General features: G+C 43.6%; 1 protein-coding gene across 1 annotated transcript in view; it reads right to left on the minus strand.

Moving 5' to 3' along the window:
• Positions 1-17298, minus strand: part of EGFR (epidermal growth factor receptor) — a 218506-nt gene extending 201208 nt beyond the window's left edge. The window contains exon 1 of the mRNA XM_061395688.1: positions 17054-17298. Within this exon, the coding sequence (XP_061251672.1) occupies positions 17054-17141 (88 nt within the window). The 5' untranslated portion in view covers positions 17142-17298. The remainder of the gene's footprint in view (positions 1-17053) is intronic.
• Positions 17299-17506: the final 208 nt, after the last annotated feature.

Genomic DNA, 17506 nt, shown 5'->3' on the forward strand with positions numbered 1-17506 from the left:
TTCCTTCCAAGGAGTAAAAGTCTTTTAATTTCATGGCTGCAGTCCCCATCTCCAGTGATTTTGGAGCCCAGAAAAATAAAGTCTGACACTGTTTCCCCATCTATTTGCCATAAAGTGATGGGATCAGATGCCTTGATCTTAGTTTTCTGAATGTTGAGCTTTAAGCCAACTTTTTCACTCTCCACTTTCATCAAGAGGCTTTTCAGTTCCTCTTCACTTTCTGCCATAAGGGTGGTGTCATCTGCATATCTGAGGCTATTGATGTTTCTCCCAGAAATCTTGATTCCAGCTTGTGCTTCTTCTAGCCCAGCATTTCTCATGATGTACTCTGCATAGAAGTTAAATAAGCAGGGTGACAATATACAGCCTTGACGTACTCCTTTTCCTACTTGGAACCAGTCTGTTGTTCCATGTCCAGTCCTAACTGTTGCTTCCTGACCTGCATATGTATTTCTCAAGAGGCAGGTCAGGTGGTCTGGTATTCCCATCTCTTTCAGAATTTTTCAGTTTGTTGTGATCCATACAATCAAAGGCTTTGGCACAGTCAATAAAGCAGAAGTAGATGTTTTTCTGGAACTCTCCTTCTTTTTCGATGATCCAGCGGATGTTGGCAATTTATCTCTGGTTCCTCTGCCTTTTCTAAAAGCAGCTTGAACATCTGGCAGTTAATGGTTCATGTACTGTTGAAGCCTGGCTTGGAGAATTTTGAGCATTACTTTACTAGCGTGTGAGATGAGTACAATTGTGCGGTAGTTTGAGCATTCTTTGGCATTGCCTTTCTTTGGGATTGGAATGAAAACTGACCTTTTCCAGTCCTGTGGCCACTGCTGAGTTTTCCAAATTTGCTGACCTATTGAGTGCAGCACTTTCACAGCATCATCTTTCAGGATTTGAAATAGCTCAACTGGAATTCCATCACCTCCACTAGCTTTGTTCATTGTGATGCTTCCTAAGGCCCCCTTGACTTCACATTCCAGGATGTCTGGCTCTAGGTGAGTGATCACACCGTTGTGATTATCTTGGTCGTGAAGATCTATTTTGTACAGTTGTTTGTATATTCTGCCACCTCTTCTTATATCTTCTGCTTCTGTTAGGTCCTTACCATTTCTGTCCTTTATTGAGCCCATCTTTGCATGAAATGTTCCCTTTGTATCTCTAACTTTCTTGAAGAGATCTCTAATCTTTCCCATTCTATTGTTTTCCTCTGTTTCTTTGCACTGATCACTGAGGAAGGCTTTCTTATCTCTCCTCGCTATTCTTTGGAAATCTGCATTCAAATGGGTATATTTTTCCATTTCTCCTTTGCTTTTCACTTCTGTTTTTCCACAGATATTTGTAAGGCCTCCTCAGACAGCCATTTTGCTCTTTTGCATTTCTTTTCTATGGGATGGTCTTGATCCCTGTCTCCTGTACAGTGTCATGAACCTCCATCCATAGTTCATGCGGGCACTCTATCTATCAGATATAGTCCCTTAAATCCATTTCTCACTTCCACTGTATAATCGTCAGGGATTTGAGATAGGTCATATCTGAATGGTCTAGTGGTTTTCCCTATTTTCTTAAATTTAAGTTTGAGTTTGGCAATAAGGAGTTCATGATTTGAGCCACAGTCAGCTCCCGGTCTTGTTTCTGCTGACTGTATAGAGCTTCTCCATCTTTGGCTTAGAGTAAATTGAAGTAACAGTAAGAACAGCCTCATTTTGAATTGGAGAGATCTTTTTGCTATTTATACCAAGAGAAAGAACAAATGTAAAGCCTTGACTTTGAAGTCCAATACTGTCTTTGAGATCTTGATTTTTCTAATAAAACCTTGGCTTTCCCTGTAGATGTTCTATCTTCTCTACTGCATGACTGTGATTCTAGTATTTTAAATTATTATAGCATAACATATACGTAGAAAAGTATACAAATAAAAAATGTTCAGCTCCATGAATTTTTCACTGAGTGACATATCTGTGGAATCAGCATCTGAATCAAGAAACATGACTTCACCAGCAATCCAGAAGACCCCCTTCTAGGCCACTTAAAGAAGGCAAAATAGACCACATAGACAAAAATAAACATGGGATGAATATAATGCTACACACACAAAAACCCAACCACTCTGACTCAAAGAGAATATAGACTTGGCAAATTAACCCCAAAACTACAAGAAAATGTTTGGCTTGTCCAAATAATCAAGAAAAAAGTAATCAATCTATCTGTCTCTATTTCTCTGTCCATCTGTTCATCTGTGTTCTTCACTCATCTCTCTTTAGCTTTCCCACCTCACGACTGCATGGTCTCCAAATTTGAAGACCCACAAATTTCATTTTAAGAAATTACCTTCTAAACAGTATTGTAAAGACGAATTTATAATACTACCTAAAAAGCTAATTAAAGCAGTGAGCATTTAGCTTATTAGATAAAGATGTCAAATTGAATAGTTACAGCTTTATGAAGATGTTCCACTTGGTGGGGGCGGGGGGTGGGGGGTGGTGGTGAGGTGTGGGCAGGGTGCATAGGACCTCCCTGTGCCTGTTTTGCAACTTCCAGTGAATTTGTACTTCTTTAAAAATAAAAAGCTAACAACAAAAAGCCTTGCTGTTACAACAAACCACCATTCATATTTACATAACGTGGTCAGTGTTTTCAGTATGCTTTTCCTAAGAACTACAACAATTTAAAAAGTCTTCTGAAATTCTCTATTAAGTGAAAAAAAAAATTTGAGAAAAAATAAGATCCATACGTTCAGTTCAGACAAATACCCACTTTAAAACAGGGTTTAAAAGTGAAGAACTTACTGTCACTAACATTATCTAGGGGATGTACAGTGGTTAACTTCCTTAATCCTCACCTTCCTAACCACACATTTTCTTTTCTCCCATTCTTAAAATTAAAAAAAGAAACGCTAACCATAAAATTAATATTCTAAGAAAATAAATGTTTGCTTGAGTGCTGACTGCTTCCCTCTGTGTCCTGCGTATTTTCAAACAGCCCGCTCCCAGGCAGGCTGTATCCCCACCCCGTACCATGTGACTCCAAAAAGCTCAAGGGTGGCAAGACCCGGAGCGAGGTTAGAATGCCCTTCATCCCAGCTGTAAATTAAGTGTCTCATAAATCCTCTCACTGTTTATAAAGCAGCTATGCTGCTAGCAATGCCTATGAGATAAATGATCAACTTTGTACTGTTAGCTTTTCCATTTTTGGTGTTTCTTGCAGCAATTTATTTTTACTCACAGATTTAAAACAACTTTAAAAATAACTTTTATATGCTGCTGCTAGGAAATAGCAAGTCTCTAGTGTATTAATTCATGACCCTCTGTTATCTTGCAAATTCAAAAACAATGATAGAAGTAATAGACAGATAGACAGGAAGAATGATGGGTAACTGGTGCATTTTCATGGCTCCACAAGAGCACCTGAAAATCTTAGTACAAACTCAGTGAAGAACAGGAAAGCAAAGGAAGTTATGAGGCTGGCGCCAGGATGAAGGCAGCGGCCGCTGGGTGGGACGTGTAGGGGCTTAAAACCCATCACAAGTGCACGAAGCACTACCTGAAACAGTTGAATTAGTTTCAGATCAAATAACACTTCCACTTTTTTCTTTCTTTAGAAACGTAACTGTCACTGAGAGGGGCACGGGCTTCCGACAGGGCGTCTGCGAGGGGACCCTGAAGTCTTAGAGGCTGGGAAATGTGTGTGGCCATCTCTGCTGTGTGTGCTGTGGTGACGAAAGGAGAAGGTGAGCAAGGAGAGCAGAGGAGAAACGGCCTTTCACCATGGCCACAATGAAGCGCCAACGTGCAAATAGCACAGGAATAAGTCATCAAGTTGTACAATGAAACCAGGAGCATTTTAAAAACTGGCTCAGGGATCTACAGGAACAAAACAACAACAATGCTCTTTTGAGGGAAAGTGAGGCCCACTGCGGAGGGAAAGAGTGGGTCTGGGGAGCCTTTGCTGCTGGGACCCCACAGCCTTCCCAGGACCCAGAGCTGGTGGGTGTCTGGGGCAGAGGCAAGCATCTGCTGAGGACACGGGTCCCAGGCGGGCTCCAGAGTGACCCTTCCTAGGCACATGCATTCAGGTAGGTGAAGGGACAGGAATCGTGAAGGTTGAGGTAAGGGTTAGAGGTTAGAGTGCAAGGCACAGCACTTACACAGTCATACAGTGAGCTCCTGTGGAATGGATAATCATCTCCTTTCATCCTCTTGGCAGCACCAGGAGATAAGCACTACGACTGTGTCTCCATTCTAAAGATGAGGAAACCAGGACTCACAGGGCTGCTGGGCTGAGCCAGCAACCAAGAGGTGAAGCCCAATCCAGACCCCACCCCACCCTGGGTGTGTTCAGGGGGCAGGGGGGCCTCAGTAACTTTTATCCAAAAAGGCACCACATAGCAGATCTAGACGTTCTCTGACATAATCATTTTGTATATTTATATTTTAGTCCCATGTGCACATTTGTTTGTCCTGTTTATAAAACATTTAACACCAAGTAGATGTTAGAGATACAGAAGGTTATTATTGCCTTTCCTAGAATGAAAAAAAAAGTCATCTGTCAAATGTTGATGATGATTGGTCCTAGAATCACTGGTCTAATGCATCCTTTAGCATAATAATATGTAGACTGGAAAAATTAATCATAAACATGATAATTCTGGACACAGAACCAGTGAGGTTCACAAACACCCACCTAACGGAAGCTTTTGTTTTGAGAGTAGTTACTTCAAGAGCCCTGAACAGTTGGCACATGTGACTTTGTTGGCCTCCAGTTTGGGAGGTCCTCTTCACCCCACAAATGTAGTCACTTCTTGGCTGAAGAAGTGTCTTCTTTCCCTGTTTGAGTCAAGAAGCCCAGGGACATTTCCCCCATTTAATCATAACATTTTAATAAGTAACATACATATTCCACTCTACAGTCCCCAAAATACAAACAGATACAGATTCTTCAGGAGAATCAAGTCTGTATCAACTAGTGGGCAGAGATCATTGATAAGTGACTGTGGCAAAGACACCAACAACAGAGACAGTCAGGATGGTCAGAGGGCAGTGGTTGCACACCTGTGGAGGCGGCACACACGTGCAAACCTACAAACATGTCCCAGCCACATGTGTCAGGATGCACACGACTCCCACCTGTCAGGGCAAGCCAGGCCACACCAGGAGGCAGAGGTGTGTGCATGTGTGTGAAGCTCTATGAAATGTCACCGATCAAACTCTAAGGAAACCCCTCTGCAGACATGCTCCTCCCTGTGAGGCACACTCAGCTTCCACCTCGCTGGCCAGAGCCGCTTCCCCAGACAGACACAGACTTCATGATCCTACCCTCTCCCCGTCACCAAGAGACGCCACTGAGTCGGCATGCTTGATGGCTCATTTCAAAACCACTGGGTATTAATTATCATTTGTTACTTTTAAAGTGCCTCTTAAACTCAGCCTGAGCCCCTTCTGGCTAGACAGAGCAGCTTGTGAACTGGACATGTGACAGTCACGAGATCAGGACTGCATATTGTTATTACGTTACATGATACCTAGTGGTTCTGTCTTAATTAAAAATCAGCCTTGTACATAGTGTCCAGAAGTCACCCCGCCTGTAAAACTTCTATAAGCTGCACTCGGCAGCCCTGTGTTCACCCCTGTTCCATGTCACTGTGACTGTCACCTCGGTCCACCTCTCCCTTGTCACCTAGGTGAGACGATACAAGCTTAGAAGGTGGATAAAGTCCAAACTCTCCCCAAAATGAGTCCAAGGAGGAAAGAAAAATGCAACAGAAGCAGGCACTCCTGACAACTGTCCCCATCAAGGCATCAAAGACCCCATTCTCATTGGTTCCTAGGATGCTTCAGACCTGGAACTTTTGACTACTTATTTCCCTGGCTACAGTTTGAATGTTTTGTTTTTGCAACTGGGCAACATTATGCATAGTTAGTAGCCACTGCTCAACAATCTAAAAACCTAGCTTTTCTATTCGAGACTTTAAGAACAATCACTACGTCACGAGGGAACATGGACTTGAGATACCTGCCCAAATCCTCCATCTACCTGGGACTTTTGCACTTAGTGCCTCCCCCAAACCACGCACAAGGTTAAATGTGCATTTAAACAAAAAAGAGTATCTAGAGGCTGAAAGTGAAGTGAAAAACTGGGCAATTCATCTGATTGACTCCTTACGTTGTTCTGTTTCACCAAATTGCTTAACTTTCTGTTCTGCCTTGGCTGGACAGACTTTGCTGACTGAAGGTGACATGGCATAGCTTTTGCCCAAGTAACTTTCGCAAGACTTAGAGGCTCAGTTACTAAAGTGGCCCTGAAATCAATACACTAGCTGCCTGTTCTCTGCGAGGGTTTGTGCCATCTCAGGCTGCAAAGATCATGTGTTCTCTCAGTGACAGACCTACACCTGTAATACACAGGCAGCAACTGCAGACCAATTATGCTGCTTACTTACAAACTTTTTCCTATTTCACTTGATAATTATGAAATATAAACATGCTTTGCGGGAATTTCTGCTGGAGTACTGAAAAGTTTCCACTATGCTAGGAATAAACAATGACAAACAAATGTCCTTTCCTTCATAACGGGGGAGAACGAACACCGTGTCTGGTATTTCTTTGAGAAAAGGTGTCTCTGCATAAATGAAGTCCTTGTTCCATCAATTTAACTAACAAAGCTCCTCAAAGTGGAACAATTTTATTTTTGTAATAATTTCTCCTTAAAGTCCATGCTTCCAAGGATGATACCATCCAGAATGGGTTCGTGTAAAGGGTGTGAGCCATCCTGGAGTGCACATTGTTTACTGAGTGTGTATCTTTTCATAATAGCTGTTTACACACCCTAATGAACTGAACTATGTGCTCCATTTAAATCACAGATACGACTCTTCACAGAACTGTGTACGTAAATGAGCACACTTTGCCACAGGCATTGCTAACTGATCCAACTGCTCTATCAAGTTGCTTTCTCCCTTCATTTTTCTTCAAGTATTTACAGGTCTGGCAAATTTAAATAAGTTTGTGTTGTATGTGTTCAGTCGCTCAGTCCTGTTCAATTTTGCAACTCTATGGACTGCAGCCCACCAGGCTCCTCTGTCCATGGAATTGTCCAGGCAAGCATACTGGAGTGGGTTATCATTTCCTCCTCCAGGGGATCTTCCAGACCCAAGGATCGAACCCACATCTCCTTGACGGTTTATGACTCTTTACAATAAAGTTATACGTTTAATTTCTAGAGTAAATGTTTTCAAGGCTCATAAATTCACTGCCTATATCTTATGAAATAGGCTACTCTAACACATATATAAGAAAACTAAAAAAATACTTCAAAACATGAGGAAAAATAGGAAAGGGACAAAAACAGAACAGAACTTCTGAGAGGCATTAAATAGAAGTAAGAGAAATATAACAGAAATGTTGAAGAATACTGTTAGTTTTTTGATTCTCAAATTGGACTAAAAATGATAGGCGGTATCAACAGCTAAAAACCCGTCTCAAAGGAGGAGTAAGGAGAGTTTGGGGGCACATTTGACACAGCAGTTCGAAAACAATGTCTGTTGTGAAGCAGGAAAAGCTCTCAGCACCAAAGTGTCGACTAGTCCGGCGACCACAAGCAAAGTGCAGAATGCCTGTGAGCCTGAGTCCTGCACCTTCAAATGTGAATAATTATCTCCATCCTGTGGGGTTGTTAGGAGGCTTGGAAAGATGGATATTAAGGCATTGTGTAAACTGTGAAGTGCTGTACAAACGCAAGCTGTTATTATTATTATGACATCAATGTTTTAGCATCTAAATTATAGGGACAATACATTTATTATCAATGTGTTTAAATACATATCTTGCATGCATTTAGATTTGCTTTTAATTTCATAGATACTTCCAGTTGGCAGGAGTCTCATAACCATGTGCTTTAGTTATTTTATGGAAGTTGAAACTGGGAAGGTAGATTCCAGCCTGTTTTCTCTTCCCCCTTGTAACTAACAACAGATTACTGGGAAAAAATACACGAAGCTGCATACTGAGACAAAACCCTTGAGCAATGCCACTTTTCAAGGAGTGATACGTGAATATGCTTATTTGTACTAAAAATAATCATAAGCATGAATGTCTTTGATACTTTCTGACTTAAACAATTATATTCTATATTTTTACAGTCCCTTATCAAAGTTTTTTATTGTGGTCTTTTGTCAAAGTTTTCTTTCTCTGCAAAGGCTTACTCATAGCAGCTTCCAAAAACAAAAGAAAGGGAGAAAGGAAGGAAGGGAGGACAGATTAAGGTAATACATTATTCTTACTTGTAAATGCGTTCCAGGCATAAGTACTAGGAAACGGTAAGAGATAAAGCAATCAGGAAGTAACTATAAGGAAAGGTTTCTGATTCTTTATTAACGCTGTAGCAAATCAAAACCAAGAACAAGTCTTGAAACGCCTCGTAATTAAAATCAGTACCTTAAACACCAACAGGTGATACAATAATGCTTCAACTACCACCTTTTGCTTTTTTGTCATTCATCTGGACTTAATCAAAAGTAGATGAAACCGAAAGTTCTGGGCTTTTTTCCCCTTGTGAAAGAGATGGTAATTTTTAAACTTTCTAGTATTACGTTAAAATATACCTTAGTTAAAAAAAAAAAAGGCTCTTGCAACTTAAAATAGTTTAATTTATATTGTTTGGCACAACTTTAGCCATCTACTCTGGCTTATGACACATACGAATGAACTAAGAGATATTGTGTAAATGCAGAAAAGGAATGGCAATGAAATCTCCTGACAATTTTCAGGTATTCAGCATTTGCTGGTAAGTAAGTAAAACAGGTAAAAAAAGTTTTGAAAAACTTTCTGAAATCCCATTTACAATCACAAGAGATTTCCAGGAACACTTGCCTGTCCTGAAGGACTTCCACAGGATCAATAAATGATTTGTCTCTATTCCAGACACTAGAGATGAATTTTATGACTGAGGGCAAAGAAAGTAAAACAGGCACAGTTTTTCACATACATTCACACATATTCAGCTTGTCATCCTGGAGAGACTATAAGCAGTGAGTCAGTTTTCTCCAAGAAAAATAAGAAGCTTTTACCTAGAGTAAAAGAAAGGAACTTTAGCCAGTGGCCATGATAACCTCATGAGTAAGGGACTACAGCTGCTAAGGCCATCATGACATCACCCGCTATGAGCAGGCCTGGGCGTCTGTAGTAGGAAACCATCAGGTATCATGTTGCTGCATTTAAAATAAAGTCCTTCACAAATGCTCTAAGTAAACAGTGGTCTAGAACCACCTCCATATTTCTTTCCACATAAAGGCAGGAATGAGTACACAGGGGTGCATCAACAGCCATTAACCCCGTTACAAGTCTGCCTGCTTGTTTCCAAACAACCTCTGCAAATAAACAGGTAAACCAGTTTTCAACAGTGAATCAGGAAACAGATGTCTTTTAATTTACAAGTGAGCAAGGCTCGATTAATGCGAGAGATTTTCTGAGTTCAGTGTGATTTAACAAGTATTTATTGTGTCCAGAACTAGGCAGACTTCTGTTTTCATTCTCTCTTTGCTTTCTGTAGTAGGAGTTACATAAAGGATCGGACAAGGTCATTTTTCTTATTCACAGTAAGTTTTAGGGCCAAATCATGCTACTGGGGAGAATGTTAAAACTATCAACTATTGTCCAGATTCTAGTTCAATCCTTCATATCTGGTTACTTTTTTAAAAAACGACCAAATGGCCATTGTATTTTTTAAATGCACTTTACTTTTGATATTGTGAGTTTCCTTATGATTATTAAGAAAATGAAGCAGGAAATGCTAAACGCCTTCGCCCCTGTGTGTATGACATGACCAGTCATGGTGGGCCCACTGCAGGAACATCAGCCACAATATTGCCTCTCTTTTCCCTTCGCACAGAGACCAGGCAAAAACTTCATCCTTTGAGGTTCAACTATATGTCCTCTTCTGGGGACACTGCCACTGTCACAGAGACAGAGGCAGCTCCTTTTTTGGGCTCCAATCAAACCCCTGTCATGTCTGTCATGAGACGCTGTACTACACGTGTCCCTGTCCCAACTCAGCTCTGCAAACTATGCATCCAGGAAGGCCAGACGCAGTTACAGTGCTCCTCCAGTGAACTCAGAACCCAGCCTGAGGTCTGTAGGCAGCACGTCAGCAGCTCTTCCACCCTGGTGTGCATCTCATCGTGGGCCTGACCCCCAGCAATTATCCAGAGGTCTGGGTGGGGATTCAGGAATGGACATTCCTATCAAGATGCTCTTACTGCTGTCTTGGGACATACTTAGAAGCCAGTGGACTAGACTTCTCATGTATCAGTTCATGAAAAAAAAAAAGTAACTTTGAGTCTCTTTTACTAATGAAATATAAACCAGTTCCTTGATCTTGAGGAAACCCATGTGTAATGTGTGAAAAGTGGAAGTCAGGAAACAGAGACAAAACTTGTCTGCACAAGCTGCACACACCACTTAATGTACTCTTCACAACCCCCCAGGGAGTTTTTAAAGGTATATTCAGTGCTCCATCCTCCAGAAATTTTGACTGGACTGACCTAGGGCATCCTTTTTTTCCAGAAGTTTCTTGGTGAGGAATGTTCAAAGTTCAAAGGCTACTGTTCTGTCTTGTTTTTTAAAAAAGAGTCACCTCCTAGTCTTTTCGGATCAGTCATTAACATATAAAAAAAGCAATCTGATGCTTTCCTACATAAGAAATGGTGAATTCTCATCTGATGATTTGCAGCAGTATACTAACATGATTCTCAACATACATGAGATCATTCCACAATAACATGATTACAAGTACATGATTCTTAACGTACTTACATGCACAATATGTACGGTTGTTGATAACTGCACCTAATCTGGCTTGCTAATCACAGTGGCCTAGTCCAAAAAGCAGCAGGTAATCTAGAACCTGGCCAGGCTCAGTATGGATGGTGACAAAGAGCATGGAAGAGGTTGGGGTGAGTTGTTCCACTGCCAAAAACATTGAAGACAAACACAATACCAAAGACACTGAAATGCTAATAAAACAACAATTCAAGGCCACCACTCTCCTGGGCTCCAGACCTGTATACTGCAACTGCCTCCTGGACTTTTCTATCAGAGTACCGCAAATTCCACCAACTGACTCTACTCTTCCTGGAGCACTTGCAGCCTCTGTGAATGCATTTATGTTTGTCCAGGTTTTCAAGTCAGAAGCCTGTGTGTCATCCTGGAACTCTCTCTTTCTTGTACTCGTGACATATGATAATCAATCAATTCCACCTCCGATCTTCCTGAGTCTCTTGTTCTGCACATTTCATCTCATGTTCTGCTACAGCATTTCATCTGCATGACTCACCCATCTCCCTATTTCTACCATTGCCCATGTAACCCATTCCCCACAAGCCTGCTAGAGTCTTCTTTCCACCAAATACATTACACCAGTTCCTAGCTGCATGGCGCCCCTCCCTTCACACATAGCTCTCAAACAACTGCAGCCTCGTCAGCTCTCCCTTCACCTCCCACCACAATGGATAACCAGTGCTCTTCAGGACTTTGCTACTCTTGACACATTTCTTGGAATGTCCTTCACATCATATTATCTGGGGAAATACACATAGTTCTTTTCAGGCTCAAATGAGTAATCCTTCCATTTGGTGCTACACCTAGCCCCCTCTGCAGGCAGAATTTAAAGCAAGGACTAAATACCAGAAGACTTCTTTATCTTCCATCGAATTCTATCACTGCTTCTGTGACATTTTCACACTTGTTATCTATAGATCTCTTCTTCTTTTGACTTCTAGACAAGTATCAAGTCAGATTCATTCCCAGAGCTCAAACTGTGGATGGAACAGCACAAATAGTCACCATGGCTAGAACATAAAGAAAAAAAATGCAAATAAAAGCCAAAGTTGTCATACGTAATAATACCTGTCTTTTTACTCAAAGGAAGAACAACAGTGGTTAATTCATATAATAATAATTGAATATAATAAACTAAGTCAAAGCCATGTCTACTGGCCACCTAGTAACAGGTGCAATTGTGGCTGTATCAAGAACTGTTTTGGACACTCTTGCACTGTTGGTGGGAATGTAAATTGATACAGCCACTATGGAAGATGGTATGGAGATTCCTTAAAAAAAATAGGAATAAAACTGCCATATGACTCGGCAATACCACTCCTAGGCATATGCCCTGAGGAAACCAAAATTGAAAAAGACACATGTATCCTATTTTTCACTGCAGCACTATTTACAATAGCTAGAACATGAAAGCAACCTAGATGTCCATCGATAGATGAATGGATAAAGAAGTTGTGGTACATATACACAATGGAATATTACTCAGCCATAAAAAGGAACACATTTGAGTTCTAATGAGGTGGATGAACCTAGAACAGAGTGAAGTTAGTCAGAAAGAGAAAGATAAATATTGTATTCTAACACATATATATGGAATCTAGAAAGATGGCCCTGAGGAATTTATTTGCAGGGTGGCAATGGAGAAACAAACATAGAGAATAGACTTGTGGACTCAGGGAAAGGGGAGGAGAGGGTGAGATGTGCGGAAAGAGTAACATGGAAACTTACATTACCAAATGTAAAATAGGTAGCTGGCGGGAATTTGCTGTATGTCTCAGGAAACTCAAACACGAGCTCTGTATCAACCTAGAGGGGTGGGATGGGGAGAGAGACGGGAGGGAAGTACAAAAGGGAGGGCATGTGTGTATATATCAGCCTATAGCTGATTCATGTTGAGGTTTAGCAGAAAACAACAAAATTCTGTAAAGCAATTGTCCTTCAATAAAAAAATTAATTAAAAAAAAAACTGTTTTCGAGACATTCTCATCCAATCATTAGTTCACTAAATTGCAATTCAAGGCTCTTGATAAAGGCACATTCCAGATATAGTCAGAAAAGATACTTGGACCCTGGGTTTTTCCATGAGAACCCACCAAAATGGGGTATAATGCAGAACAGAAAAGGAAACTCTATTCCACACTTAAGCTTTCACAAATGACTTTCTTAAGCAAGCTGCTGAAATTTGGTAGGAGTAAAATTTATTTTAAGCATATACAACTCACAGATGCTCGTTCAACAGGGTCAGACATTTGATATTATACTTCAATGTCTTCAGAGATTAAAATGTCAAATTCAGCGCTTAGCTTCTAATGGGGCTAAGTAAACAAGCTACCACAGTCACCAGCCCCAGCCACCGCTCCTGCCCCACCTGGCTCAGGGAACCTTCTAGACAACTGAATTGTGTCTACCTAAACCTGTTGCAAGGAAGCTGGACCTGATGACTCTGAAAAGGTGAAAATTTCAGTCAAACCGGTTATTTGGCGTAAGTCCTAAAGCCTGGATCCTTGCCTCAATTCAAGCTCACCTGCTGACGCCCATGGGCTGCATGGCAGACTATCCTTAGACATTGTGCAAAGAAAAAACTGTTGGAATTTTCTCCGGGAAAAAACCTTTTAGAAGGAAGATGAAAAAGAAGGTACGAGCAGAAGCTCTGATGCAAATGGGAATGACGTATAAGAACAAGCTACGATGTAAATTCTGTTCCGTATGTGTTGATGGTTCAGAAATAAACAAGTAATTATTAACTGAAATAAAAAATGGTTCTTATAATCTTGAATGTCCACAAATAAAAGAAGAAAACACAACAGGGTTTGAGAAGCAGAATCTAGTTTTTGAATTACGTCTACAAGGAAACAATGCCTAGAACTTGTTCTAGAACTTGGATCTTTTCTGGAAAACATATCCCCATTAGTAAAACCAAAACCCATTTCTACTATACTAAGTCCAAATTAAAGCGCACACACACACACACACAAACACAACTTTCACAGCAAGTCACATGGCAGGGGCCAGGAGAGCTCCTAGATGTCCTTTAACAAGTTGAGGATCCCCATCACAGATCCTGCCCCCATATCGAGGCTTGGGGTACCAATATGGGCTATCTTCTCTTAAATACCATGATCATCAGTTTAATGTTAGAGCTGGCTTGCCACTCCCGTGAAGAAAGTTTCAGACACTAGCTGCTGGTTCTGGAGCTTGGACCAAAGGAAAAACAAAGAATGTTTTATTTTAAATAGGGCAGAATTCTTCTCTTTATTGACACCACCTCTAACAACATTTTACAACATGTTAGTGCCATCACATGGACTGAGTCTAATTATGTAGCACAATGAATTCTGGCAATTGGTGTCTTCAAATTTCAGAATAAGTTCCTGAAAACTTATGGACTATGCAACTAAATATATGAAGCATGAAATGGCAGTCCAAAGCCGATGGGAGCTATCAGCCATTTACTGCTAGATGGAGCTACATAGTGTGGACAGATGACAGCCACACAGATGCTGGTCTCCTTTCCAGATCGGAAAAGCAAGATACTACTTAATCAGTGGCCTAAAGCACCACTCTGGAAACAACAATACAAACCATTAGGATAACCACGGCCCCTTTTAACTCATCATGTCTAGCACACGCGATGCACTCAATAAACATTCATTGAATTGAGAAACAAGGTCTCAGAACCTGGAGCTGGCAAGGGACACATTCACCTTCAAACAGCGTGGGAATGAGGACACAGGCTCCTGGCCTCCAGGCCAGTACTGAGTGGGCGTCCTCTAGTCTCCTTAAAGAAAGGGAGGCTTCACCCTGGATACGATTCAAAATCCCCAAATTTGTTCTCTTTTATACAGCCCAGATCTACTGAGCCAAGGATATCACCTGAGGAGGGGCCAGGCAGGATGGCCTAGCTGGGAATACCATCCAGGATCACTTCTGGAGCAGCATCTTCACCTTTCTGTTTTTCAAAAGCAAGGAACTTGCTCAACACTCCTCCAGCAATCTCCACATTCATCGCTCACTTTGTGACAGAGTTCTTCCACAAAAGGGGCCTCCTGAGTACTGGGAGCAGGAGTACAGACCATGGGCAGGTGGCTTCCTCATCCCCAGTCTTCTTCCTCCCTCTGCCAGCATCCTACATCACACACACCGACAGGGCTCCTCAAAAGCCAGAACCCGCACAGAGCAACACAGGCAGCGCCTAGGGGAGGGCTCTGGGGCCAGAGTTTGACTATAAGATCTGCCTTTTGCAAGCTATGGGAAAGTCACTTTACTTTTCCATACCTCGGTTTCCCCACATATAATGACAAGAGCCAACTTGTATGGTTGATGTAAGGATTAAAAGGACACTTAAAATGGTGTCTAACAGGACCAAGTGCAGCAAGAACAAAGACAAACCTCTCTAAAATAAGTAAATATTCTAGAATAAAACTTACCAATTTGATCAACACGGGTCTTTAACACTTGCTGTTAATAATTTGCCCTGTACATTTTGGTCTTCTTACTTTAACATTTGTTCACCTACTCTCACTACTCTATTCAGAAGCATTCTGTTTTAAACAAACATGGGACTAACAGGCAATTTAAGTGGTATTTATATATTTCTTAGAAAAGAATCTTTAAGCACTAATAGTAGTGTTCAGAAGGGTAACAGCAAAGAGCTGGGAACATTTCTGAAGTGAGAAAAGTGATGCTTTGGAGGCACTCCAAGGGTTTAAAATAAGGATGGGGTCCCCTTGCCACCTGCCTTCAGGCGGGAATCCTGTTGTCAACTGATTCAGGAGCTGGACCACAGCCTGGGACTCAGAGGAGGAGAGACTTTCATTGAAAAAACTAATTTCTTTCCTTTTTTTTTTTTTTTTACTAAAATCATCATTCTCTTTCCTTTGCAAGATTGTTAAAACTCCAGATGTTCCAAAAGAGCTTTTTACATCGGCAGCAATCTTGCCAGAGATTTCACCTCTATTGCCAGTGATTTCCAAACTTGGCTGCCCAACAGAATCACCTGAAGAGCTTTTAAAAATTCATACAACCAGGACTCACCCCAGACCAGTGAAATGACAAAGTCTGGGGGTGGGAGCCAGACACCGTTTTTTGTTTGTTCTGTTTCAAATCCCAAGTGATTCTAATTTGAAACAAAGTTTGGGAAACACTGCTTTATGCCTTAGCGCTCCCGCATCAAACTCGCTCAGCACCATACCCTGTGCCAATGACCTCAACAGCAAGTACAGACCTGACTCTCGGAACCCAAGCTGCTCGATCTTGAAATTGTGCAATTAAACCTTCTGAGGCATGTTTCTCATTTCAAGTGGGTTTATGGTCGGCAGTCACGAAGCCAGACTCGCTCATGTTCGGTCTGGATATTTGGCACACGTGAATCACGGACATCAATTTTTTTTTAATTTAAATTAAGTTTAATATTTTGGTTGGCTTAATGTCAAATTCTTCAAAACTAGAAAACACATCCCAAACACAAAAATTTCTGGATTTTGAGGAGGAGAGCTTGCTGTGAGCCCTGTTTTGAAACCGTGGGGAACCAGCCAGGATGGGTTCCGCCCCTGGGGCGTTCGCACCAAGCCCCGGCTGTTTGGCCACAGCCTGTCCCACCGCTCCGTCCCATCCACCTCGAAGCCGGGACACGCGGCCCACGGGCTGCAGGTGGGGGCGAGTCTCGGGAGTCCCGGGAAACCACCACTCAGAAGAGTCCACCGCCTGAGGGGCGCGGACGGCGGGGGCAGCTCGGGCCGCACCCGGGTGTGGAGGCGCTGTGAGACCCGCCCCCTGGTGCCAACGGGTACCTCGGCCCTCCCTGACTCGCAGCACAGGTGGCCGGTGCCCGGAACGAGCTTCCGGGCCTCCAGGTCAAGGCTGCTCTGGGAGGATGGCTGCCAGGTTCGGGAGCCTGACCGGAGGCTGGGCGCGGGTGCGGGGCCGGGCGCGGAGGGCCGCTCCGGTCCTGGAGGTCCGAGGGAGCGGGGTGGACAGTGTCCCGTCTCAGCTCCCGGCCCGGGCAGATTGTGGGCGCACGTGCTGGGACGCGCTCGCCTGGGCGTCCAGCCCGCGGAGGGCAGGAGAGCTGAGGGGAAAGCCGCGCTCCGGGCTCCTCGGCCCGCCGCGCCCCGCGCCCCGCGCCCGAGGTTGCCCCGCCGCCCGGAACCGAGACGCGCATTCCTCTGCAGCCCGGCGGAAAGCGCGGCCGCCCGGGACGGGAAGGACGGCGGCGCGGGCGTCCTTACCTTTCTTCTCCTCCAGCGCTAGACTCGTCTGGAAGTGCGCTGCCAGCAGCGCCAGGAGCGCCGCGCGGCCCGCCCCGGACAGTCGCATCGCGCCGGGCTCCGCACTCGGTTGGGACGCAGCGGCCGCCGTGCGCTGGTCTCGGCGGCGCGGGACACGGCGGCGCACGACGGACAGGGCTCGCGTGGGGCCGCGGGCGTGCGCACCGAGCCGGGGCGGAGGCTGCGCGCTGCGCCAGCCACCGGGACTTCTAGCTCGCTGGGGCGGAGGCGGGGGCGGGGGCGCGGGGAGGCCGGGCTGCAGGAGGAGGGACCGGGAGGAGGGGCGGACCGCGCGCCTGACCGAGGAGGAACCCGCCGGAGGAGCGCCGGCCGGCAGGACTAGGGGCGGCGGACAGCGGCTGCCCCAGGAGCCCGGTGCCCACGGAGGGGCCGTGAGGAGCCGAGCCGGGCGTC

This window comes from Bos javanicus, chromosome 22 (assembly GCF_032452875.1).
Source record: "Bos javanicus breed banteng chromosome 22, ARS-OSU_banteng_1.0, whole genome shotgun sequence".
NCBI classification, from domain to species: Eukaryota; Metazoa; Chordata; class Mammalia; order Artiodactyla; family Bovidae; genus Bos; species Bos javanicus.